The following is a 26,549-nucleotide window of genomic DNA, read 5'->3' on the forward strand; positions in this document are numbered from 1 at the left end:
CTCCCAGTCTGAACCGGTTTCAACCGGTTGTGAGTTAGTTGCTTGAGAGAGGAGAGGAGGCGCAGGCACCACAACCTTTATACCGCCCCGCCGGAAAAATCACAAGAGTAACGAATTAATAAGTGAATCAAGGTTTTACTTTTATTTTTTCGTAAAATGTATCGAAAAGGAAGCTCGCTCGGTTTTCCGTAACTGTAGTTTTGGGAATCTAACATTCTTAGCAGCTAGGCATCATTCGCTGCTGGAGCTGGATTTATTCAACGCTGAAACAGCAGCAAAAATAGGAAATCTTTCCAAAATAACAGTGAAGTTCCTCACTGTTAACCTTGTAGCTTCTTTTGGCAAACGTCGCTCTTTTGAGTCAGAGCCTTGGACTTTTAGGTAGGTAACCAGGGTTAACTGCAAACCTGCTGTGTTTTTTTAGTATTAAAATGCATATATTTGTAGGGACATTTATATATGCTATTTAAACGCTACCTTATATTGTCACGGTGTTTTCGAAAACAAGTTAATTCGGATGGCACTGCCAGCATCAGTAGGGATAACCAAGCAGCCATTGGCTGACCGCTAGCTAGCGTTCGCAACTGTATTAGTTCAAGCTAATGTTAGCAGTCAGGGGGAAAAGTGCTGTAACTTTTTTCATAGGGAGAAATTGTAGCAAAAAGTGCGACAACGCAGATGAATAAGTAACCATGTGCTTTCTGGTTAAGCCCTCGCCTCTCCCACTGACTGTAGCAGCATCCACTCCTGCGCGTGATCCGAGCGGATGTTAAGTTTATGTTGCTAGGTGCGCATCGTAACCTCTATCTGTATCCAAGCAATGCCGCGAAGAGTTTCGCATCAAGAATAACGCACACATACTTCATAGTGGTGATGATACAGCTTGATAGTAACGTGTTTGCATGGGCGTCCTCTGTCTCTGGCATCCTTGGTGGGAGTGGTTGTAGTGAGCAGTGAAAGGACCACATGTGACCAGTTCGTGTAACGACTAGCTGCAAATGGAGCGTCATTTGCGGGCTAATTATAGCACCGTGTGCGCGTTGTTTACACCCGTCTCGGTAGAGATATTGGGAATAACTTCCTACTGAGCTCCATGTCAGATTGAGTGTATATTTCCAGCCTTGGATTTGTGCTGGAGTCTGTTTTTGGACTGAATTCCGTTACATGCAGGTGTAAACAATATGACGTCGCTTTGTATATCCGGCACGTGGCTCGTTAAACCTTAATAAAGTGTGACTTTAGCCCTTGCTGTGTTATAAGCGAGCTTGCTTCAAACGTCATGCTAAGGGTCATATACGAGGAAACTGAAACGTCTGGTCTACACAAACTAAACAGTCATTGACTTTTAGTTTTCTGTTGCTTGCTCAACTTTGCTAATCAATGTTGACCTATTTTACCTTTTAGTAGTCAAATTTTGCAGTCAATCACCTGTTTAATTTACATCTTCAATAGTTTTGGTGTTGTATAGTCCAGTCTGGGGATATCAAGAGTTATTATTCTGCATAATAACCCAGAATAAGCATAGCTGAACCATAAGGCAGATGAATGAAATTTCTTCATCTATTTGTCGTATTTCCTCCAAAACATTGTCGGACATATGACACCATGAGTTTAATTTCTCAAAGTGACAGCTCTCTAAATGATGTTTGTGACATGGTCAGCTGTTTGGACTCATTTCCAAACACACGGTTCACATGACTTTGCCCACTGAGTGTGCTCTGTGCATTCATGACCCCCTCCCTGTCCTTGTTACAGAACTCTATGCCAGCAGTTATGACAATGTTAGCAGACCATGCAGCACAACAGCTGCTGGACTTCAACCAGAAATTGGATATCAACTTGCTGGATAATGTTGTGAACTGCCTATATCATGGCGTGGGACCTCAGGTACGTTGTTGGCTTCATTAACCCAAACCGGACACAGAATAATCGACAGTCTAATCTCTCTTACCATATTCTCCTATTTAAAATAAACTGTTTTGTTGGTATGAACCTTGAAAAGTTCCCTCCGTTTTTGTATCGCAGCAAAGAATGGCGCAGGAAGTGTTGACACACTTAAAAGAGCATCCAGATGCGTGGACAAGAGTGGACACCATCCTGGAGTTCTCGCAAAACATGAACACCAAAGTAAGCTCGCCATAATTCAGAAAGTGCAGCTGGAAATGCATTTAATTTTGCTTTGAGGAAGATTCTATTTGAACAAAAAGCATATTGGAAGATCTTTATCATGTATTGATAAAGTACTATACCTTGTTAGCCATTTAGCTATGCACACATGGCTCATTTAGAAAGTTGACCCATGCCCTAACTTGCACAAGTTACTCAAATGAAAAAAGAAAAATTACCTGAACCGCCCAGATAAACATTTGAAGCACATAAAAGCCAGCAGCATTTCTCTCATTTACAAATCTGGCACAGTTTTCTATCCTTCATCCAATTCATGAGTAGAATAAAACAAATGTCATTTTAGTTTATGTCTTTGGGCACTCAGATAACTGAATCCACCGACTTTCATTTTGTTTTTAACCCTAAGAGAGCCAGAATTGCAAAAGTGAAACTGACTCCAACTTTGAAAACATTTCAAGTGCAGCTTCCTCAAAGTAATATGAACATATGCATTGTTTAAATGTTTTGTTTTTGTTTCTGTAAGATTGCTTTTAATGAGTCGCTGATGTCTGAGTTGACATGTTAATAGTACTTTTCTAGGTTTAAATATGTAATTTGCCAAATGAGTAGAAGAAGAGAGGAAGCCAAAGGTAAACACCTTCAAACATTTGGCTTTTGGTCTGGAATTAAAGTAATTGTAATATATATTTTAATGTAATACATTCAGGTTGTGACTATTTGATATTAATCACAATGTTCCATTATGTTTATGGCTTGTAATAGGAAGAAAGAGGGTGTGTCATCCCGTGCATCTTGACACAGCTAGGCTTTGACGGCAGGCCTCCAAAAGGTCTACCCTTTTTTAAATTACTTTTGACTGAATTCTGTTCATCCATTTTTTTTTCCTGCATCTGTTTCACTGGACAGAGGGGGAGTGCAGGCTGCAGTCAGTAGGCTCCATTGTGCTGAGACAATTTTTAAATGATTTAATTTCAGCTGTAGGGATCACGGCTCTGTTCCTGACTACGCTCTCTTCTTTACTTCTCATCTTTCCTTTTATTCTCCTTTCTTTTACCTCAATTAAATAAAATAAAAAAAATGGACAGAACCTTTTATGGTAGCAATTGTTAGAAAAGATTTGGGAGTTACTCTTCTTGCCTCCTGTGCTGGTTTTTGCACTTTCGGAGTTAAAGGTGAAATAAAAACGCATCAATCCATGTGTTCTGCCATTCAGTTGACACTTGTGAGTGTTGCACTGTCACTGTGCCTGTAAGGAGATTTCACCTTTAATCTCTCAGCATCTATTGTCTGTAGCACTTTGGTGATCCTGCTTTAATAACATCCTATTCTACAAGTCATTCCTTTATTTTTTTCCCCCTCTAAAATTCATGTTCTCTTGAACTGATGATCCCTACCGTTGAAACAGTCAACTCAAGAAACAGTGATATCTCTGAAGTAAATGTTTTATTTGCCTTTTTTGTAGAACTTAACCTGCGGCTGGTCTCGCTGTTCCTTATGACGCACCAGATAAAGAAACATAGTTTGGGTTATAAACAATAAAATGAATTAACGATTCAACACACTTAAGCTGGAAAAAAGGCCTGATCTTGGATTGGGTATCAAAAACATTGCATTGTTTGGAGCTAATTTTCAAATTAGGATCTGTATGCTGGGATTAGTGGATAATATTTTCTTAAATAAAAATGCATTAGGCGTTATTCTCCTGTTAAGGTCTGGTTTAGCTCACACCTCAACCTTTTAACTGAATCTGAGGACAGGCACATCTCTTATGCAACAGTAACCTCTTTGTTAAAGTGTACAAGGTTAGGGGTGAGTAACGCAGTAAAAAATTTAAAAGTGTTGGTTTCTATAGAGATTAATGGGTGTAAAATGGTGCCACTCTCTAGAGGAATCACTTCAGTCATGCCCATGTAGGTTTATTTAAAATTAACATAGGATATGCATTTGTATCATTGCAATGGCAGCGGGTTTCCCTCCATTTTTTTAGTTTTAACATTGTTAGCTGAATTACAGTGTTCACAGTTCAGTATTCACTGATTCTTATTTTTTTTCTGCAAATTGTTCTTGGAAAACACTCCTATTTCACACATTTTGTTTGTAAAGCAAATATGAAATATTCCAAAGAAAATCCAGATTGGGAAGCTGAAATACAGAGGCGCTTCGCTACTCGACACCAGCCAATCCAGGAGCGGCATTTATTTACTTTGTCTCTGATTGACTGTAGATAAGGAAGCTTGTGATCATTAGCTTCTGCTGTAGGACCAAGGTGCCTTTCACTGTGCGTATTACTGCTTATTAAAGTTTAATTTGGTGTTTTCAACCATTAAAACAGGCAGATTTAAGCATTTTTAGATGCTTTTAGAATCTGAAGTATAAATACTTAAAGAAAATCTGCAAGTTTGCAGATTTTGCACCTGTGACCTCTAATCCCCCCCCCCAATACCACTGTACCACTTAATAATATTTTCTGCATTCATTAATACATTAATGAAATATTTCAGTCAGGCCACCATTGTGCGGTGAAACACCTGTTTTTTATGTCATGAACTGGTTTTGTGTTCCTGCCTTAGTTTGTCAGCTTGGATGTTTTGTTTTTTAATACCATTTAACCTTCCTGCTATGATCCGGTAAAACTAGATTCACTTCCGTCTTCTTTTATGACTACATGTAATACAAAGCAAAAACTTAGATTGTAAACAATTTTTTTTATTACTGTGGCATCGATGGACAAAGAAACAATTGGAAGGATAAGGATTCAGTCAGAAGTTATGTAAACTGTTGCAGTAAGATTACCATTATACCACTTTAAAATGTTGCATATTACCCATGTGGGATAGGATTGAGAAATCGCGATAAACAATAATATTGTTTTTTGAGAGCATTTTCAAGTAATATAATGGCTTTGGCGTAATAATGCAAGAGCATATTGTCAAAGATCAATAAACTTTAAATTCTGATGAACATTTAACACTAGAACTGGACATTTTAAATATCCATAATACATACACAACACGGAAACAACAAATGAAATGAATTTTGATGTTTTTCTAAATACAAATTTTCTTTAAAAAAACCCCCAAAACATTTTAATCAAACCAAAGCACCAGACTTTTGTGATCCAGTTTTTGGTAGATATAAAGGAAAAGAGAAAAACGCCAAGTCATGCATATGGAAATTATTAAGCTCTTTTTAATTTAGCATGATATTAATTGATTTACTGCGACAGGCCAATGCACCACGCCAAAGTAAAGGGTCAGGTTATGAGCAGAAGAAGAAGAAGAAAAGCAACGCTCATTTTGAAGATATTCAATTAAGATTGGACAATAAATCAATAACGATACATGATCAGTATCAATACATAGTCAATGTATAGAATATTCATTAAACTCCAATCCAGAATTGCACAGCATTGTGGGAGATGTAGTCAGAGGAAGCTGTTTAGTTGCTCAACCTCTCACGGCCAGCTAAGCAAAGTTGGTGGCATCAACTAACTCACTTCTTCTTTGGTTACCTAGCAACAACCTGCTGAATAACGTGCACAGCAGCAGTTTCAGGTTTCGCCAAGGTGCCTCATAACTGATTAAACCTAAAACTAACAAACAACGGCGTGGAGTAAAAACTGTGGATAAAACGGGAAAGTTCACGCCACCAGTTTGGCAATGTTTAAAGTATATTTCAGATACTTTAAACAAAAACCTAATCAATAATTACTGATGTCGACTGATATAAAATGCTTATATCGTGATATGTTTTACAGCCATGTCGTCCAGCCAAAGTGATTAAATATTATTTTCTTCTTTTCATTCTCTAAGTAAAACTGTACATTTGTGAGGGGGAATGCATTTGTCGAGCTAAAAATATTACAATTTAAAGCTCATATTAGCCTATAATTTAGAGTTACATCAACCCCTTAGAAAACTTTGTGAAACTATAAGAAAAAGAATTGTAGATTTACACAACTACGGAGAAGGACATTGTCAAACTCTTATGCGGAACAAAAACGCAAACTCTGGTCCACCTACAAACCTAGATCTAACTTCGATTGAAGTGAACTCTGGCACGGTTTTAAGGCGTCTGTGAACGCCAAGCGGACCAGAAAGTGGACTACAGTGAAAGGTATTCTGGGTAAATACAACCAAAACAAGTGCACGAGTCTAGCGGTAGCGGGAAAAATGGCTTTTTGTAAAAGACAAAAGAGAAATCCTACAACCGGTGAAATCTGACGCTGCTCCATTTTTGGTTACCCTTCGAGAAGGAAGTTGCGTTCAGTGTCTTCAGAAATTTGCGTGGCGTTTCTTTTGGTACTTCTCGGTGAACAGGTTTTTCAAAGATTTTGTTTGTTTGACACAGTGCAGCGTGGAAGCAAACCGCTGAAACTGAAAACGTAATAAATGTCACAACTTTGGTCCCCAATCAAACCAAGTCTAGTGGAAAACTAACCAAGAAAGAAGGCCCTGCTATATTTCTACAACGACAAAGGGGTAAAGTTATCCATCCAGAAAGACTTCATCTTACATGTGTAATGTATAAGTCACACGAAACCCACAAATTCTGAAAGTATAGTCCATACTATACTTTCGATTACAAATTTTGCCAAACAATAAATTGTCCCAGGAATTCTTGCAATAAACAATAATACTGTTGTTTTGGACCGTTTTCAAGTAATATAATGGTATGAATTAGAGGTGTGCCGATCGATCGGCCACCGATCATAATCGGCCGATCACGGTCTCTTGTTGCCGATCACAAAAAACGATCACCTGCATCTCATTTCTCAGCCTGCCTGTGCAGCTGGTCTCCTCTTTCCTTCACTCTGCGCAAACGCGCAGCAAATCCTAAGCGATGTGTAACTATAACGCACTGAGTGAATGGGGAAGTTTGCGTGTTGCGGTGGAAAATTGAAGCAGGTCAAAATGCATCAACACAACGAAGCTAATACGACATAAAAACAATGCCATACGTGACGGAGTTTGGCTACATCGAGGCTCACTGCAGTAAAAAAGACATATGGAGGATCAGATAGCAGGTAAAGCAGCGCACAGCTACAAACACTCACCGGGATTAGCATGACGGTCAGAAAGCTAAACAAATAACCCGCAAAATTATTTAAGTCTTCGAGCTGCGATGTAAGCGCTGGTTCTGCTCTCGCTGTTGAACCGCTGCTACGCTACAGGTAGTAATATTTCACAGACGGAGCGCCGCTTCTGCTCCACCTGGTAGTGACTCTCACACCGAACCTGTTTAAAGCTGCAGCATCTAACCTAAAAAAATACATTTTACATACGTATTAAAACTTTCGCTGTCCTAACATGAGACAGATAATCTTAAAAAAATAATCGATCTCCTCCCTGCTCTGCATAAATTACTCCGCTCAGTCAGAAACGGCCACTCAGAACTAGCAGTAATCAGCTAGCCGCCATGCTATCAGGAAGTTTTCATTTAGTAACTCTGGTTTGTTTATTGTAATGGATCCTGTATTGAAATGTTACGTTTTATACTTGAATTTTTTGGCAATGTTGAGAGGTTTTATTTTGACTCTTTGCATTATTTAGCCTCTTCAGAGCCTTCATATGTTTTCAGTCTGTTAAAGATAGTATTACCAATAGCAGTACAATTTGCACAATGCCTGTTTTGTTTAGTTCTTGGAAAAAGTGACCTTTCTGATTAAGGTGAATTCATGGTTCCTTTTTCCATATAATGTAACCGGTAGGGCTTATAATAAAAAAAAATAATTATGTGATCGGTATCGGTGATCGGTATCGGTGATCGGCTCTCATGGGTGATCGGAATCGGCAGGAAAAAACCTGATCGGCACATCTGTAGTATGAATGTATGTGAGTATCTTTTATCTAACCAGGTAAAACAACTAATTGAGATTAAAAAAAATCTCTTTTCCAAGAGTAAACTGTCCAAGACGGCAGAATAAAATGTTCATCAAATCCAAAATATATCTAACAGCATAATAATGCAGCAACACATTCTCAAAAATCAATAAACTTTAAATTCCAATGAACATTTAACACTGGAACTGCAAAACATTTTAAATATTAAAAAAATACACAAAACAACAGAAACAAGAAACAAAATAAATTATGAAGTGTCTGTAAACAAAATTATCCTTCAAAGAAAGGGCTAGTTGAGACCAAAATACCAAACTGAAAACTTTTACCATCCAGTTTTTGGAAGAAAGAGAAACAATAAATCATGCAGATGGAAATTATTGTGTTTGTTTGAATTTATCATGTGATTAATTGATTTATTGCTTATTAACAGGCTTAGTCTCTCGTCTCGATTGATTAAGTAACAACTTTCATCACTTTCTCCTTTATGCAGTTTTAATAAAGCTGTGGTTTCCTTTTCCTGAGCTATTTATGTCTTTTTAGCCTCAGTTACTTTAAAAAATGAATTTTGAAACGATGCACTGTGAAATATCCGGTTGCAAGTTCTTGATTCCCAACCTGAGATGGCCTTTTGTAGCATTTTTGACCTCAATCCGAGGCGTCTGCGCTCTGCATGGTTAATAGGTCGGCATATGTTTTTGGTGCCTTTTGCTAACTGGTGCGATGCTGGAAGTAACAGCAGGACATCTGCAGTGTTTTCAGCGTAACGCTCTGTGTAGAGACTTTCATAGGCAAGGTGCAAAATCTGCATGAAATGGATCAATTTTAGAAATCCAGGCCACAACAAACTGTTTTTGGTTTGTATTAAGGTGACACAGTTCTTGTTCTCAAGTGTTATTAAAGTTTTTTTTTTCTTCCTCGCTAATGCTGCTTCCTTGTTGCATTTTTACAGTACTATGCTCTTCAGATACTGGAAACAGTTATCAAAACAAGATGGAAGATACTGCCCCGAAATCAATGTGAAGGTAAGAGTTCATCCTGTGGTGGATGTAAGAGTACTCTGCGTTTAATGTGGGTTTAAATGTTGTGACGTGTGGTTGCCATGTTGAAGAGTATTCCCCTGCTAAGCATGCTGGACTGTTTTCTGCTCCACTGGCTTGCACTCACTTTTGGGACCAGCTAGAAGAGAAAGCAACTAAAACTAAAACCCTCCAACATTTTTTAAAATTTGCTTAGATTTGTTGGCATCTCTTAAAAGAAGTAGATGAATATTTAAATTGAATGAGATGGTAGCACCCTGGCTTGGAGTTTTTATGTCAGTTTGTTGGGATCTGATAGTTTTTTGATCTGCTGCTTTGCCCTCTTGGTGTCACAGGAAGTGATGAAGGGGTAGTTTGACGCCGTTACCCTCTCCACTGTTTCCTGTAGAGTCCTATGCAGCTTTTGGGAAATGTTCTGGTCACAAGACAGACAGACAGACAGACAGACTTTTCCAGAAATCTGAATGTTCATTTTTGCCTTGATGTGTAGCTGAGGTAGATTTTTAGTGGAAGTAATATTAGGGCCAGGCTGAGAGATGTATTTATTTTTAATTGCGAGAGTAGGCATTATATTATGAGCATAAAGATGCAATATTACCAGAAGAGAGTTGGTAGATTAATAGAAAAAGTTGTTGAATTGGAAAAAAAAATTAATAAATCAGAGTTTTTAAGATCTAATGTGAGCAGTTTGGCAAACCGTGTGGTTCTTTCTTCAAAATAAACAACTTTATGATTGTTTAAAAGTCTTTCTACTGATAATAATGCTATTATGATGTTAAAAAAATCAATAATTTTCTTATTTGTAAAATAAATGAGAAAGTATAACTTATTGCGACTTTATTCTGGTAATATGACTTTATTCTTGTATTATTTCAACTTTACTCTGATAATGTTTCACTTTATTCTCATTATTATTAATTTATTTTGATATGATTATGACTTCATTGTTGTTGAACTTTATTCTGGTAAGATGACTTTATTCTCGTATTATTGCAAATTCATTTTGTCATTACTATGACTTTATTACCACACAACTTTGTTCTGACAACATCACAACTTTATTTTTATTGTATTATTAGGTCTTTCTTTTAGTAATATTACGATGAGTAATGTACAACTTCATTCTTGTGTTATTACAACTTTAATCTGGTAACAAAAACTTTATTCTCGCATTATTATGACTTTATTCTGTTAATAATACAACAAATTATTGCAACTTCATTCTTGCGTTATTACAACTTCAATCAGGTAAAGATGACTTTATTCTTGCATTATGACTTTAATTTGGGATTATTACAAATTTATTTAGATATTATTACAGCTATTATTACAACTTCATTTTCATATTACTATTCTTGCGACTTTATTCTTGCATTGTTGCGACTTCAGTCTCGTAATTAGATTTTTATCTTAGCCTGGCCCTAATGCTCTGTCGTAGATTTTTAAAGATGCATAACGTCAGATGATGCCTTGTCTGTGCATTATATTGGTGCAATAATTTCATCATGCTAATGAAAAACAACATAAATGGTTAAATGTCCAGATTTTAATTTCTGCCTAATTGCCCATCAGCTTGCTTTTTAAGCACCAACAGCTTCAAAAATAAAGACATAACTGATAATTGCCCTCAATTTTATTGTTTTGAAGAGAGAAACAAAAGTAATGAAAATGGAACAAAATTGGTAATCAATGTCAAATCAATTGATTCTGCCTCCCTCCATTCTTCTATAAGTTTACTAAAAATTCATTTTTCCCATTGACCTAAGACTTGCCTGCTTCTGACCGTAGATGCCTGAATTTTGTTCAAGTGGCAAACCCAGTGCAGGGCGACCGGCAAGTATGTCTTTTCCCCCTTGTGTCAGAGTATTGCCTCGTTTTCGGCTCCTCTCACCACACCCCAGCACATCATTTCCAGCACAGCCAAATGCGAGGGCGCTGAAACTTACTGTTTCTTTCCTCTGTGTTTTTTCTTTTTTTAAACATGCCTGTCTCATTGATAATTTTGCATGTAAAAAAAAGAAAAACACAAAGGAAATGTAACTTCCACTGAACTGACCTGCAGCAGTTCAGTGGTAGTTGCAGTAAACATTCGTGGTTTACAATTGGCTTTGCAACAGTATGAAAGTGGAGGGCCACACCTTTTTCTTTTAAAGTGTAAAAATGTGGGATAAGTTAGGTAGTTAAGTTAGCTTGATGCCAGCAGATTGTTTGAGGGTTATTGTGTAATTTGCTTCAGGCAGCTCGTCATGTCAGGATATGTTGACATAAATGTTGTTGGCAACGCTAATGCTCTCCTTCTGATGCCTTTGTGTATTTGCCAGGTATTAAAAAGTATGTTGTTGGGCTCATTATTAAGACTTCGTCGGATGCTTCAAGTGTAGAGGTGAGTGAATCTTTAAATGTTTACGTTGTGCTGTAGTCTAGGAAGTTAGTCGTTTTCTGTTTTGTGCCTTTAAGATCTCCACATTTTGCAACATTATTACAACATTTCAGTTATATTTATCTGGAATTTACATGACAGATCAACAAAAAATAGACCATCACATGCTTTTTCAGCAGTTTTTAAAAAAACTGTTTGTTGTTTTTAGTATTTGCACGAAACCTTTCTTTGCTCCAATACCTTCCAATAAAGTTTAGTGCCAATGTTTGCCTCCAGAGATCACCTGGCTGGAAATTTGTCAACCTGTGTGTAACTTAGCACAGCAGGTCAGGGGGGACAAAGTTGTTCAGAAATTAAAAGCAGATTTAGCTTATAAAACGCTACCACAAGCTTTAAACATCCCAATACTGGAAAGATGGTGGAATATCTGAAAACCTGCAAAGGCGAGGCCGTCCAGCTGAGCTGACAGGCCAGACAAGGAGAATGTTGATCAAATTCTAAATCAATTCAGAAATGCTTTATTGATGCCAAAGGGAAATTAAATAGAAAAGCAGACAAGAAGCTCATGGCCAAAATCTGTTAGGAGCGAAGGAACCAATGGAAAACTTACAGCCAGAATTATAATGGAACAGTTTGGATTACAGCATATTAATGTGTTCCAGTGGCCTAATTAAAGCTCAGACCTACACTCTTAATCCTATCTGTTTGACAATGAAAAATGGGACAAATTTCTGTTTCTAGATGTGCAAAATTAGCTTAAATGAAAGTTTAAAAGCAGGGCTGAATCGATTAATCACGATTAATAGATTATTGAAATAATCAACTTTATTTAGTCATCGATTAATCGCTAACTGGAGTATACAGTCTCAAAAAGACACGATTCACTAAAATAACAACACACCCAGGCCAGTAATTAAGCCTAAACTGTACAAAAAAATACATACATTTTGCATTTAAAACTGAAAAACAACTTTAGTCTGTAAAATGTGTTCTAACCAGAACTTCTCAAATAGCAATTTTAGCTTCAACTGGTTCAAATTCTGAAAAAAAACCTTTAACTATGTAATTATTAAACTGTTAATCCAAAAATGCAATCAATAAATAAATGCAATCAATAAATAAAGCAGAAAGGGTTGAGCTTTTCAGATGTTTTTATATTGTTTTACCTGCATCATTTGCTATAAAACTTTAATCCTACACTGAAGGAATGCTGCGTTGTTCATTTCAGGGAATAAAATGTTTTACTTTCTTATTTAAGAAAGAACTTGAATTTGTTTATTTGCATATTTTAATTTATTTCTACTCTAATATTTATTAGTAAAAGGCTTAAATTTCAAAATCTACAGAATGTGCCAGTTTTTTTTGTCCCCTAAATCGAATAATTGTGGCAATTATTCGATTAATCGTCACAATAATCAGCTCCTAAATTAATTGTTAGTTGCAGGTAGGCCTTTTGCAATAAATCAGTTTATTGATCAATTGCATTTACAAATTGAAAGAAGCTCAATCTATTTATAGTTTTTCTCTCTTTCTATTAACTTTACTGAACTTTAAAATAAATCAGATGTTTTGTTTCTGATGTCATAAAGTCAACACCTGCACCTTTTGCTAAGTATGATGAGTATGTCTTTAAGATGGCATAATAATAATAATAATAATAATAATAATAATAATAACTAGAAAATTCCTGCAGAAATTTTACGGGGCCTGCCAAAGTGTGCCCGTCGGTTTGAACCAAACATTTTACGTTTGCACAGATGGACTGCTCTTTACACCTGACACGAATCGGGAGCATAAACCAGCAATACTAATAAACTTTACATTGTTCAGCAACAATGTCCAGTGACTGAAGCTCTTGCCAAATCCATCACCGTATTTCTATGGCTGATCTGGTTAACTCAACAGTAAACGACTGAACCCAATGCTCTGTTGGATGCTTCAGAGCGAACCTGAACTGGATGGACTTTTAGTTTGGTGTGGATGCTAATCTAAATAATTGCTTCCACATTTGCTCTTCTTTTTTTTTTTTTTTTTTTTTTTTTTTTTTTTACATGTTTTTCTTTTTTTACTCTTCCTTTTTCTTCTATTTTGCTATTTGTCTAGGAAATGTTCTCTATTTTAAAGAACTTTTGGCAGAAGATGACGTTTTAAAGGACTGGAAGTGTTTTGTGTTTGTAAAATTACTACAATTTCTGTGAAATTTATGTGGACCAAAAAAAGTGGAGCATAACATGATTTTCATCATTTTTTCGTTACAAACTATTTTTTCTTTTGCAATTGAATGAAACTTCTTTGCTCTTGTACCATGGAATAAAAGTAAACTTTTTTTCTTTTTTTTTCTTACCCTTTTTTATTTCTTTTCCACTTTTTTCTTTTTCTTTTGTAACCTTATTTTTTTATTATTATTTTTGCTATTTGACTAAGTTTTAATGTGTAATTTTTGCTCTGTTGTATAAAAAATGCTCTACGAATGAAGTTTGATATGTTATTATGTTTATGATTTAGGTTTAGTTGAACTTTATAAAGATTTGTCCAGCCTATTACAAAATCTACTGGTTTAATAATTTAGTTAAACTTTATTGTTTTTTCTCTGTTGTAGAAAGAGAAAGTGTACATTGGAAAGCTGAACATGATCCTGGTTCAGGTAAGTTTAATCATTTTCTAAGAGTTCATGTTTACATCATATTAATTTTGATTCATGTCACTTAAAACTTTATTTTTTGACCAATGTTGGTGCCATTATATTACGAAACAGTTGACAGTGTTTTTATGTTTGGGATGATTGATGTTGTTCTATTTATAACCTATTAAAATATTATTTTAGATTGATTGGAGGAACATACAACCTTATTTAATGAAAACAAAAAATAAACTATAGTAACCCTTTCAATATTAAGGTAGTTTTACAGTTATGATGACCGTAGAAAACGTTCCTTTTTCTTCTGCTTTGACTGATTTTGATGTGTTTAATAAAATGTGTCCACAGATCCTGAAGCAGGAGTGGCCCAAACACTGGCCCACGTTTATCAGTGACATTGTAGGCGCCAGCCGCACCAGCGAGAGCCTCTGTCAGAACAACATGGTCATCCTGAAGCTGCTCAGCGAGGAAGTCTTTGACTTTTCCAGCGGACAGATGACCCAGGTCAAGGCAAAGCACCTGAAAGACAGGTGAGAGTCGGACGTGTTGCTGCTGCTGTTTGGTGGAATGAATGAATGAAGTTGCTGTCATCTGCAGCGCTGGGTAGAGAACCCAAATATTTTTTCCAACCTTCTCGTTTATTTTGTTGGTTTTATGGATGCTGATGTTCGTTAACGACTCCTTTTTTTTCCCTTTCAGCATGTGCAATGAATTCTCCCAGATTTTCCAGCTTTGCCAGTTTGTCATGGTATGATATTCACTTTATCTCCTTAATTTATGATTCCTCACAAAACAGTTTGGTTTCCACATGTCTTTGTCCTTGTTTGCCCTTTAGGAAAACTCCCAGAATGCCCCTTTGGTCCACGCTACCCTGGAGACGCTCCTGCGTTTCCTCAACTGGATCCCGCTGGGATACATCTTTGAAACCAAACTAATCAGCACATTGGTGTATAAGGTGGGGATTACATGGAGAGTATCTGATAGATTTACTCAAGTAGAAGTAAAAAGCAGCCGTTCAAGTGTAAAAAAGTATTTGGTAAATGTTTACTGAAGTACTGAGTAACCTATCAAACTATGAACCATTTAATATTTAAAAATTACTTCATCAGATGAACCAAAATATAAAGTTAAGTGGAAATTGCAGCACTTTAAGGACAGAAATGACAATAATTCATATAAGTAACAAATGATAACAATCAATCAAAAGAAATTGTTTCCACATCAGTTTCTATCAATAATAAACTGATTAAACTTTAACAAAAACTGCAGGTTTGTCTGGTGAATTTTGGTTAAAACATGTTTGTTTTTCATTCAGTGGGTAGAAAATCCAGAAATTTTACTCAAGTAAGAGTAAAATTACTTCATAATAAAATTACTGAAATAAAAATTATGGCGTAGTTTCAAAAAAGGAAAAAGTGCAGTGTAGTAAGAACATATACCGTAATTGTCACTGAATGTGGGAATAATTAAACATGAGAGGCAGGAAACCTTAAGATCATCTTGTATCGTCTAACTGCTGCTTTTCGATCAAATAACGTAAAATTACATCCAACAGGCATAATCATTTTTTTTCTTCTGTTTTTACCTTTGTCTGTCCAAAATAAATAATTAAAAATACTCCAAAAATTACATTTATTTTCAAAAAAGTGACTAAATTAATAGTAAATGAGTAAATACAACTAATTACTACCCAACTCTTATTTTGAGTAACCCAGTTAGTTTATTAATGTCTGAAATCTCCCCGCAGTTCCTGAACGTTCCCATGTTCCGAAACGTGACGTTAAAGTGCCTGACGGAGATCGCCGGCGTGAGCGTGAGCCAGTACGAGGAGCAGTTTGTTACCCTCTTCACTCTGACCATGTGTCAGCTCAAACAGGTGGGTCGAACCCCAACGGATTGTTTATTTTCCTGCCGTCTGAGAGCCGGATTTTTACCAAGAAACGTCTCTGTTAAGATGCTGCCGCTGAACACCAACATCCGGCTGGCCTACGCCAACGGGAAAGACGACGAGCAGAACTTCATCCAGAACCTCAGCCTGTTTCTGTGCACGTTCCTCAAAGAGCACGGGCAGCTCATCGAGAAGCGGCTCAACCTCAGAGAGACACTAATGGAGGTGGGAGGAAGTTCTCTGGCTTTATTTTTAAGGAAAAAAGTAAAATTAAAGGTGTAACATCTGTGTGACAACTCGCCGTTCTCGTTCAGGCGCTCCACTACATGCTCCTGGTGTCGGAGGTCGAAGAAACGGAGATCTTTAAAATTTGTCTGGAGTATTGGAACCACTTGGCTGCTGAACTTTACAGAGAGAGTCCATTCTCCACGTCTACGTCCCCTCTGCTCTCTGGCAACCAGCACTTTGACGTGCCGCCTCGCAGACAGCTCTATCTCCCCGTTCTCTCCAAGGTACCACCTGCTGCAGCAAAACCTCACGTCTTTTGTTTCTCCTTTTGGGTTGAAAATGGCTAAGATTAAATATTATAAATGTACACAATAAGTACAAAGACATACTTTCTCACTAATGGGTTTTAAAATGTCCATTTGCAGATTTTGCGTCTGATTCTCGTTATAAAATCACTCGAGTTGTTGTGTCAAATAAATTATCAGAAGCTCTAAAATAGAAGCAGATTAGTGTCCGTGACGACTGTGGGCTCTGAATGCATGATGCAACTGCTGTGGGATCACTACAACGTGCGAAAGTTGGAGAGTTTTGAGATGTTGACAGCGATGCTTTTGCATGCTTATTGTTTATTAATGAATCGTGACGTAGCGCAGATGACGCGGACGAGGCTGAGCCGCTTTTAACCTTTTGAATCCTGCAGCGTCTCAACTCACAGACACGCTAGAATCATTTGGCACCGCTGTAAGACGCGTTGCTGCCAAAAAGAGACCCTACTTACACTGGTACTCGTAAATCAGCAGCCTCTAAAGTAGAGTAAATATTCCCCCCCTCTGGTAATGCCTTAAAGTAAATTTATACATCTGAAGTATGCATGTCCTGACAGATGATTTTTATATCCCGCGGCAGGTGCGTCTCCTGATGGTGAGTCGGATGGCCAAGCCGGAGGAGGTGCTGGTGGTGGAGAACGACCAGGGGGAGGTGGTCCGGGAGTTCATGAAGGACACGGATTCCATCAACCTCTACAAGAACATGAGGGAAACCCTCGGTATGAGCTGGTAACTGGGGCATCTGGAGTTCACATTCTCTGCAGGGATCCTTATGGGCAGGTTTATTATTGCTCTGTCTTCAGGTTCGGCTAATTTAATCAGATTATTATCGTATGACATGAGTAAATCTGGCCTTAAGCATCGACCCAGGAGGTTATTACACCACAGTTTGATTGGAAACCGAAGTTTCAACATTCGTTACATTTTTCAGATGGTGCGGTTCGCTTTCACACTGCCCTGCGTCAAACAAACCAATCCGCTTGAAAAACCTGTTCCCTTCCTCGCCTGCAGGGGGCGCTGCACCAAGAACCACTTAAGAAGACAATGAGGGCAACTGTAAACAAAAATGGATTAGTATCAGATTTTAGGGTCTTTGGTAAAAGACCATAAGAAGTTTCTCCCGCTAATGCTAGACTCGTGCATTTGTTTTGGTTGTATTTACCCAGAATTCTCTGCTTTATTGTCCACTTCCTGGTGTTGGAGCGGTCTCTGGTCTGCTTGGCGTTCACATGGGCATTCAAACCGCTCCAGACTTCAGTTTAGGGTTTTTAGGCGGTTTGGTTTCACGCTGCACTGCGTCAAACAAACCAACCTTTTGCCCTCCTCGCCTGCAGGTGGCACTGCACCCAGAACCATGGGTGATTTTAACTGTTGGGTCGATGCTTTACTCCGTCTGACCTCGTGTCGCTTCCCCCTCCTGCAGTTTACCTGACTCACTTGGATTACGCGGACACAGAGCGCATCATGACGGAGAAGCTTCACAACCAGGTGAACGGGTCCGAATGGTCCTGGAAGAACCTCAACACGTTGTGCTGGGCCATCGGGTCCATCAGCGGCGCCATGCACGAGGAGGACGAGAAGCGATTCCTCGTTACTGTCATTAAGGTAAAATATACGAATAATTTTCTTACTAGCGTAAGTCAAGGGTGTCCAAACTTTTTGCAATAAAATAAAAATAATTTGTTCCTAACTATTTCGGTTAAAGAGGAATTATATTTAAATTGATAAGTTGAGCAGAAAGGAAGGCAATAAAGCGATTTTTTATTATTATTATTGTTATTCAATAAAGGAACTGAATTATTAGTTTATTTGCACCTTAAATTATTTTAATCTTGTATATAAAAAAAGTTTAAACAAAAAGTTTTCAAAATTTGCCAACCGTTTTAGTCTGATTGTAATTGTTATTTGCGTCTTAAAGGATCTGTTGTGTGTTTTTCTTCTTTCTTCAGGATCTGTTGGGTCTGTGTGAGCAGAAGAGAGGAAAAGACAACAAGGCCATCATCGCCTCCAACATCATGTACATCGTCGGCCAGTATCCCCGTTTCCTCAGAGCTCACTGGAAGTTCCTGAAAACCGTCGTCAACAAGCTGTTTGAGTTCATGCACGGTAAAAAAGACGAATAAAAGCCTTTTTCATCAGCTGGAGTAGCTGAGGGGACTCATTTTAAATATATTCCTCTGTCTTCTTGTTGCTCAGAGACCCATGATGGCGTCCAGGACATGGCGTGCGACACCTTCATCAAGATAGCGCAGAAGTGCAGACGCCACTTCATCCAGGTCCAGGTGGGCGAGGTGATGCCGTTCATCGACGAGATCCTGAACAACATCAACACCATCATCTGCGACCTCCAGCCGCAGCAGGTCAGATTGTCAGTCATGATTAACTGATTATTGAATTGTTAGGTAATTTAGTGTTCGAATAATAGTTAAAAGGAGGAAACTCAAAAAAGACAATTTTGCTGAAAGAGCAGCATGTTCAGATGAGTAATTAAGCCAAAAATGTACAAATTTTTTTTAAATATTTTGCATCCAAGATGGAATAAAAATACCTTTAAATATTTTTAATCCACAAAAATATCCAGCAGATTAGCCAAAAACAAATCTTTCCAAATCAGTTTTTGATTAAACTTTAACAGAAACTGCAGGTTTGAGTCTGGTGAGTTTTTGGTTAAAACATGTTTGTTTTTCATTCAGTGGGTCAAAAATCCAGAAATTTTACTGAAGAGTAATGCTACTTCTTAATAAAATTAGTAAAAATACTTTTAAAACAAATTGTTTTCATAAAAGTTAAATGCGGTTGAGTAAAAGTAACAAGTTGCTGCCCATCTCAAAATTATTTTGCACATGTGCTGCTTTGAAATAAAAGTATCTTGTTTTCTAATTATTTTGGACTTGATTCAATAAATTTATTCTCAATTATTAAAACAAGATTTAAGTCACTTTCTTTCAAAACACCTGCTGAGTTTCATGAATTGATTAAAAGCTGATTTTGGAGCCTCCGGATTGGATCGAGGTAGTTCTGTTCGTTATAAAAACCTTTCCTCGGATTAACGGCAGCATTTCATGCATGTTTGTCCTGTTTTTGTTCAGGTTCACACGTTTTACGAGGCGGTGGGTTATATGATCGGAGCCCAGACGGACCAGGCGGTCCAGGAGCATCTGATAGAAAAATACATGCTGCTGCCCAACCAGGTGTGGGACAGCATCATCCAGCAGGCCACCAAGGTCAGTCAACAACATTCCTCCTGTCTGAAAAACAAGAGACGACGTACGGAGCGGTAACCGGCGCCGCCTCTCTGCAGAACGTCGACATCCTGAAGGACCCGGAGACGGTGAAGCAGCTGGGCAGCATCCTGAAGACCAACGTCCGGGCCTGCAAGGCCGTGGGTCACCCGTTCGTCATCCAGCTGGGCCGGATCTACCTGGACATGCTCAACGTCTACAAGTGCCTCAGCGAGAACATCTCTGCCGCCATTCAGACCAACGGTATGGGTATGCACTGGGTTCTCATCACTGTTAGCGGCGCGCAGGACAGACAGAGTCTAAACCAGGGTGGACAAACTTCTCGAGTCAAAATACGACAGAGTATTAGAGCCTCGCTAAGAAAATAAATAAAATTACGAGAATAAAATGATATAAATATGAGAATAAAGCCCTCGATCCACACTTTGAAGCCCCTGGTCTAAACTCTGCTTTACCTCTGTGAACGTAGCAAATCTTCCTCTGAGTTTGACGCGATGTGTTCACCGTGTGCGACCCGTTGCTCTGCTGCAGGTGAGATGGTGACGAAGCAGCCGCTGATCCGGAGCATGAGGACGGTGAAACGAGAAACGCTGAAACTGATCTCAGGCTGGGTTAGCCGATCGAACGACCCGCAGATGGTGAGATCCCACGCCTCATTCAGTAATGAAATTATTTCGTTTTATTTGGAGCGAATGTTTTAACCGACACAAAGCAGGGAGTTATTTTTGGAGTGGGAAGAAAAATAATACACATTTTACCCTTTTTTTTTATGTTTTCTTTTAATAACCAATAAAAAACCAAGTTTTTGGTGCACGCATGTAAAATCCAAGTAAAAATAAAATAAAAATGGCATTTTCCAGTTTTTAGGGACGACGACTGATTTTGTTTTTAATATACAATCGGTAACAAGAACAGTATTTGGGTCAATCTTTAAAAACAGTTGCTATGTTCAGCAATTTTAAATGTAGTTTGGGTGCGTCTAGTTTGTGCTTTTGCATTAAGGTTGTTGGATATTTCTGGTCCTACTTATATAAGTATTTATTAAAACATAAATACTTTGTTTTAGACCTTTTAACAGTTTCCATGTTTTCAATTTTAATTTGTTCTAATAAGATTGAAACTTAAATGTTTCCATCTTTACCAATCACTGGCTTTTGATTGACCAGGCAAAATCAGCCATAGGGCCACAGTTGGCCCACGCGCCACACTTTTAGCACCCCTTCTGTTTTCCCAGTGGTGTTACTGAAAGGTGCGGCGCGTTTCTTCTGTTTCTTCTGCGTCCAGGTCGGAGAAAACTTTGTGCCGCCGCTCCTGGACGCCGTCCTCATCGACTATCAGCGCAACGTTCCGGCGGCCCGAGAGCCCGAGGTTCTCAGCACCATGGCAACCATCGTCAACAAGCTGGGAGGCCACATCACCAGCGAGATCCCGCAGATCTTCGACGCCGTGTTTGAGTGCACGCTAAACATGATCAACAAGGTGGGAAAAACTACCAACAAACCCAAATTACGTGTCCAAAATGTAAAGTTTACAATAATTACTTTGTTTGTTCTAATGGAGCAGAACTTTGAGGAGTATCCAGAACACAGAACCCACTTCTTCTACTTACTGCAAGCGGTCAACTCTCACTGCTTCCCAGCATTCCTCGCCATCCCCCCAGCCCAGTTTAAACTGGTGCTGGACTCCATCATCTGGGCCTTCAAACACACCATGAGGAACGTGGCCGACACCGGTAGGACGCCCCAAGCGCCCCAAACAAACTCCGCTAAAATCAGGAATTCTGCATCACTTTAAAGTCTTAAATTTATGTTTCTAAAATTAAGGCCTCAAATTCATTTTTAAAAATGTAAGTTGGCCTTGAATATGTTATAATTTAATTCTTCCTTGTCGGAGTTTTCTGTCAAATCAAAAGTTTTGACTCGTTCATTCATCAACATCTTCAATGCGTACGGTTGAAGCTAACGCTAATTAGCTGCTGTTATGCCCTTGCTAACTATTAGCTAGCTTTTTTGTGCGCATCATGGGCTAAGTGCAAATTTCTTGCTGATTGATGGGCATTTTGTGGAAAAACACAAAATCTTAAAAGTTATTTTTGATGCAAATATCTTGGTAAACTTGAAATAAGACACAAGAAACATTTTAGTAAAATGTCCTCCTGACTACCAGTAGTTAATTTTTGTCCTCTGTAGAGAACATTTCTAAACTTGAATATCTCCCCCTGCATTCTACTGAATTAATTCCTTTTGGTATCTGGAGACATTTAGGGCTTTTCAATGATGCCACATGTGAAGCGGTGGGACTTTTGTACGTATCTTTTTCTTATTCATAAAAATGGCATTTATCAGTAATAACACATTTTATGGGAAGAGACAAAGTAAGTGCATAAAACCTTTTATTCCCTTACAAAGACTGGGGGATTTTTTTTTTTTTAAAAAGGTGAAAATTCCTTATTATTGATTAAAAATCACTTGTTTCACTGGCAGATTATTTAACTTATCACAAGAATTTTTCCCATGTTAGAAGTTAATTTATCTGCCAGTAAAAAAAAGAATTTTCATAAATATTAAGAAATTATTTACTTAAAACTAGCATTTATTTCTTGCTGGAAAGTTGCACTTAAGTTAGTTTTGTCTTATTCCAGTGGTACTTGCATATTTGCACTAGAAAATAGACCAAAAATACTTGATGATATTTTGTTTCTGCCGTTGCAGTAACAAAAACACAAAGATGCTGCCAAAAGCCACAAACCAGAAATGTCAAAGTTTTTATCTCTTAGCTTCCCAGAAAATGGCCGCCGTCGTTGCTACAGCTAACAATAATCTAAAAGCAGCATTTGGTGCAACAGAAACACTGTTGTTGCTCTAAAGACAATCGAAAGCCGCAAATGCAGCGATAACGACAAATTAGGAAAAAGATTAAAAGGAACCGTAATTAAAGTAAGAATGTAACCAGATCTACAGTTTCATAATGATCTTAAAACGTCTTAAATTTGAGTTGGTGAAACCCAGAAGATTTATTCTGACTGGATTACTAATCCCTGATTTCCACCTCCATCAACCGGTCGGTTTAAAAACCTCGTTGGGCGCCATTTTTGTTTTATTGGCAGCAACTCTGCAGAAACATGCTGGATCACACAGCAGCCGTGTTTACGAAGAACTAAAGCCCAGCTGTAGATTTTTATTTGACGTCGGGAACTCTAGACGTGTTTGTTTTGCTCCAGGTCTGCAGATTCTCTACACGATGCTGCAGAACGTGGCGCAGGAGGAAGCCGCAGCGCAGAGTTTCTACCAGACGTACTTCTGCGACATCCTGCAGCACATTTTCTCGGTGGTCACTGACACGTCGCACACCGCCGGTGAGTTCACACAAATAAAACACACAAACTTTTAAAGCTCCTGCATTGAAATTAGAGCTGAAACTATCAGACCAATCATACCGAGAACCGTCACCTACAAGAAAATAATAAAATACGGGTTTATTTCATTTTATTAGGGCTTTAAAATAAAACAAATATCTTGCAAAAATGGATGCATTTTCTTTTAACTGATGGTGACGATTGTGGAAAAAGAAGGTGCAACAAAAGCAGATAGTTATGGAGGCCAGATTGTAAGGCTCAAACGATTAATCGGATTAATCATGATTAATTGATGGAATGATTAATTGTTGACTGGAGAATACGGACTCAAAAAAACGGCTGATTGCTGAAAGAATACTCAGAGCAGTAATTAAGGCAAAATTGTACAAATAATATAAACATTTTGTATTTAAAAAGTAAAAATTTATTTGTAAATATGGCAATTTTTTACTTTTTTGGCTCAAATTCTGTAAATAAATAAAAAAAATTAAGCACATTTTGCTGTCAGTAATGCAAAAAATGTATCTATGAATGATCAAAGAATGCTGTGTTGCAATTTAGATAGGAGTTTACAGTTTACGCTCAGTGTAGGTCATCTTCTTCTACTGGTTTGAAAAGGCAGTCTGTTGATTAATTTGATCACTGCTGCCACCTAGTGACCGGAGGTTTGATTTGTGGTTGAAGATGAATAAAAACGGTAATAGCGTCTTCCTGTTCCTCGCAGGTCTGACGATGCACGCGTCCATCCTGGCCTACATGTTCAACCTGGTGGAGGAAGGGAAGATCACGGTGGCTCTGAACCCCGGCAGTCCCACCAACAACCAGGTGTTCATCCAGGAGTACGTGGCCAACCTGCTGAAGACGGCGTTCCCCCACCTACAGGAGTGAGTCCAAGCGCCACAAACCGTCTGATTTCAGGCGAGCGTTCGCTCACGTTCATGGATGTTTGTGCTTGCAGCGCTCAGGTGAAGGTGTTTGTGACGGGGCTGTTCAGTTTAAACCAGGACATTCCTGCGTTCAAGGAGCACCTGAGGGACTTCCTGGTGCAGATAAAGGTGAGGTTTGCTCGTTTTTGTGAATCGATGTCGGTCTGCTGCTGCTGCTGTTCTTTCTCCCAGAGGTTATCAGAGACGGCATAGCTTCCTGCTTAGCTGTTGTTTCCACAAATAACTCGCGCTCACATGGTCGGGTTTCTCTTTGACGCCTATAGAACGGCCTCAGCTAGTTTGTTGTTGGAATAAATCAGTTTCTCTGATCGTCACGAGGAAATCAGACATGTCCTCTCTGTTAGCAAGGTGCTTATAATCCTTGAAAATGCTTAAATTTCATTAGGTTAATAACGTTTGTTTATTAAATCACAAAACGCTGAATGATAAAAATCAGTCTTAAATTATATAAAGTTTAAAATTAGCAAACGAAACGCAATAAAATCTTTACATAAAAGCTTGAAAAAAGTTTTAAAAGATTCCTGTGTAAAGTTTTATAACAAAGTACAATAATTTATTATCATTATTTATAGTTGAAACCTGTAGACCTGTTGCAATAAGTATCACTTTTCTTTTTTTCTACCAAAACCTGGATGATGAGACTTCAGCCTGGTGCTAGATTAGTGGCTGATTAGCTACTCAAACACTGCGGTGGTTAATTAGCTAGCCCTGCTATTAGCTAATCTAACATTGCAGTGGTTGATTAGCTAATTTAAACACCTGCTCTACTGATGATCTGTCAGAGTTGGTGTTTAGGGTGCCTTTTTTATTATTTTTTTAGCTTAACCGAAACCCACTGAATTCCACATCTACATGTCAAGGTTGTCATAGTCAAGTTAGCATATCTGAACGACTTCCCTCACTACCTTTTTCTTCTTAATTAAAATTTTTTCTTGACCTTGTGACCAAATTGTGGTAGTGTTGAAAATTAGTAGCATAGCACTTCGTTCCTTTTTTTATATATCAGGCGTATATTTAAGAGTTAGAGCTCTACATTAAATCGCTAACCAATGCTAGTGATTGTCAGTGAGCAGCTTTTTGCCGTCATCCGTGTATGTCCTGCCTATGTCCTTGTGTTTCACTTTGACTTCCTGGCTAAGCTAACAGCCCTGTAGCTGAGCTAACCGCCATGTTTTCTGCAGGAGTTTGCAGGCGAGGACACCTCGGACCTGTTCCTGGAGGAGAGGGAAGCGTCGCTCCGTCAGGCCCAGGAGGAGAAACACAAGATCCAGATGTCGGTACCGGGCATCCTGAACCCCCACGAGATCCCGGAGGAGATGTGTGACTGAGCTGCAGCTCCAGCAAAACTTGTACAGTATCCAAACAACAAAAACAACAAACCCCCGATCACAACAAAACCTAAGAGAGGCACCGGGTGGCGTACGGTGGGAGTTAGCCCCGCCCAGCCTCTGCAGCGCGGGCTGTCCCTCCGGATGTTTGTTGACCAAAATAATGCCAATAATATCTTGTAAATGATTAGCGCGTCACTCTGTGGCCCCTTTTTACATAACTCTGTGTTTTTTGTATGGAGACTTTTTTGCGTATTAACTTTCCGGCGGTAACGTTTTCGGTGGTCTCTGGTCCATCCCAGACCTGCATGATAAACTCGTAACAATCGGTTGGGGGGCAAAGACTTGTTTTTTGTTCACCTTCTGATTATGTTTCCCAGTTCTTCCTGGTTTTTTTTTTTCTTTCTGCAACACGTGTTTATATGTAAATATCTTCTGTAAGCGTCATTGCGCCGGCAGAAGCTTCAGACGATCGTGTTTGCTTGGAATGTGAATCTAACGGAAAACGAATGAAGGCTCTGTTGCTCATAAGTTCTAGTAAAACCAGCCTGCTGTCAGCAGGTGGTATTTTTTTCTTGTTTTGTTCATTTTTAGGGAAAACTAAACCGGATTTGTGCATATCATCCCAATTGTATAGCATCTTGAATACCATGGGAACACTTTTCTTTTATTCTTTTTTTTTTTTTTGTGGGTGTGTGTGCGCGTGCGTGTGTGTGCTGTCGCTCAGTCGACATCGGCGTTTTGTTTTCCTCTAAGAGGATTGTTCATCATGGGGATGTTTTCCGGACGAGGCGGGGCGTATTTATGGGTTCCTGGTTGGTTGGTCGCATCTTTATAACGACTCCTGTTTAACTCAGATGGCTTTCACCATTTTATTTTTTTGAATTGTACTAATTTAGATTGTTTACCATGCAGTAGTGCGTCAGGACACTACCTGATAGAGCAAATTTTAAAAAATAAATAAGTATGGGTTTACATTTAATTTTGTATTTTGTTTTGGATATTTTGTTTGTAGCTGTTTTTAAGTTCTGTCCAAATAAACAAAGACGCTTTTTGAACCTGGTAGAACCTGAATTGCCAACGAGTTTAATTGAGAAAGAATGTATAAATCCAAATAAGCACCCAATCGCTAACGGCTAATCTCCCTTCTCGAGGTGTTACTTTGTTGTGAACTTTTTGAACTGATTAAAGTTGAGAATTTTATAACCAC

General features: G+C 38.4%; 1 protein-coding gene across 4 annotated transcripts; it reads left to right on the plus strand.

Moving 5' to 3' along the window:
- Window positions 1-26,549, plus strand: xpo1b (exportin 1 (CRM1 homolog, yeast) b). Of its 4 annotated transcripts, none has more exons than XM_008430368.2 (25): window positions 1-381; window positions 1,756-1,887; window positions 2,026-2,127; window positions 8,920-8,992; window positions 11,329-11,390; window positions 13,987-14,031; window positions 14,374-14,555; window positions 14,725-14,773; window positions 14,861-14,980; window positions 15,773-15,901; window positions 15,980-16,138; window positions 16,228-16,425; window positions 17,048-17,186; window positions 17,891-18,072; window positions 18,417-18,573; window positions 18,664-18,827; window positions 19,557-19,691; window positions 19,769-19,958; window positions 20,241-20,347; window positions 20,994-21,188; window positions 21,273-21,441; window positions 22,930-23,064; window positions 23,789-23,948; window positions 24,023-24,119; window positions 25,193-26,549. In XM_008430368.2, the coding sequence occupies exons 2-25, from the start codon at window positions 1,762-1,764 to the stop codon at window positions 25,337-25,339; spliced, it is 3,222 nt and encodes a 1,073-aa protein (XP_008428590.1). In that variant the 5' UTR covers window positions 1-381; window positions 1,756-1,761; the 3' UTR covers window positions 25,340-26,549. The 4 variants fall into 4 exon arrangements, with proteins under 4 accessions (XP_008428590.1, XP_008428591.1, XP_008428592.1 ...); XM_008430369.2 differs by having other exon boundaries at window positions 19,769-19,952; XM_008430371.1 differs by lacking the exons at window positions 1-381; window positions 1,756-1,887; window positions 2,026-2,127 and adding exons at window positions 2,733-2,756; window positions 2,890-2,956; window positions 10,796-10,844.

This window comes from Poecilia reticulata, linkage group LG15 (assembly GCF_000633615.1).
Source record: "Poecilia reticulata strain Guanapo linkage group LG15, Guppy_female_1.0+MT, whole genome shotgun sequence".
Classification (NCBI taxonomy): Eukaryota; Metazoa; Chordata; class Actinopteri; order Cyprinodontiformes; family Poeciliidae; genus Poecilia; species Poecilia reticulata.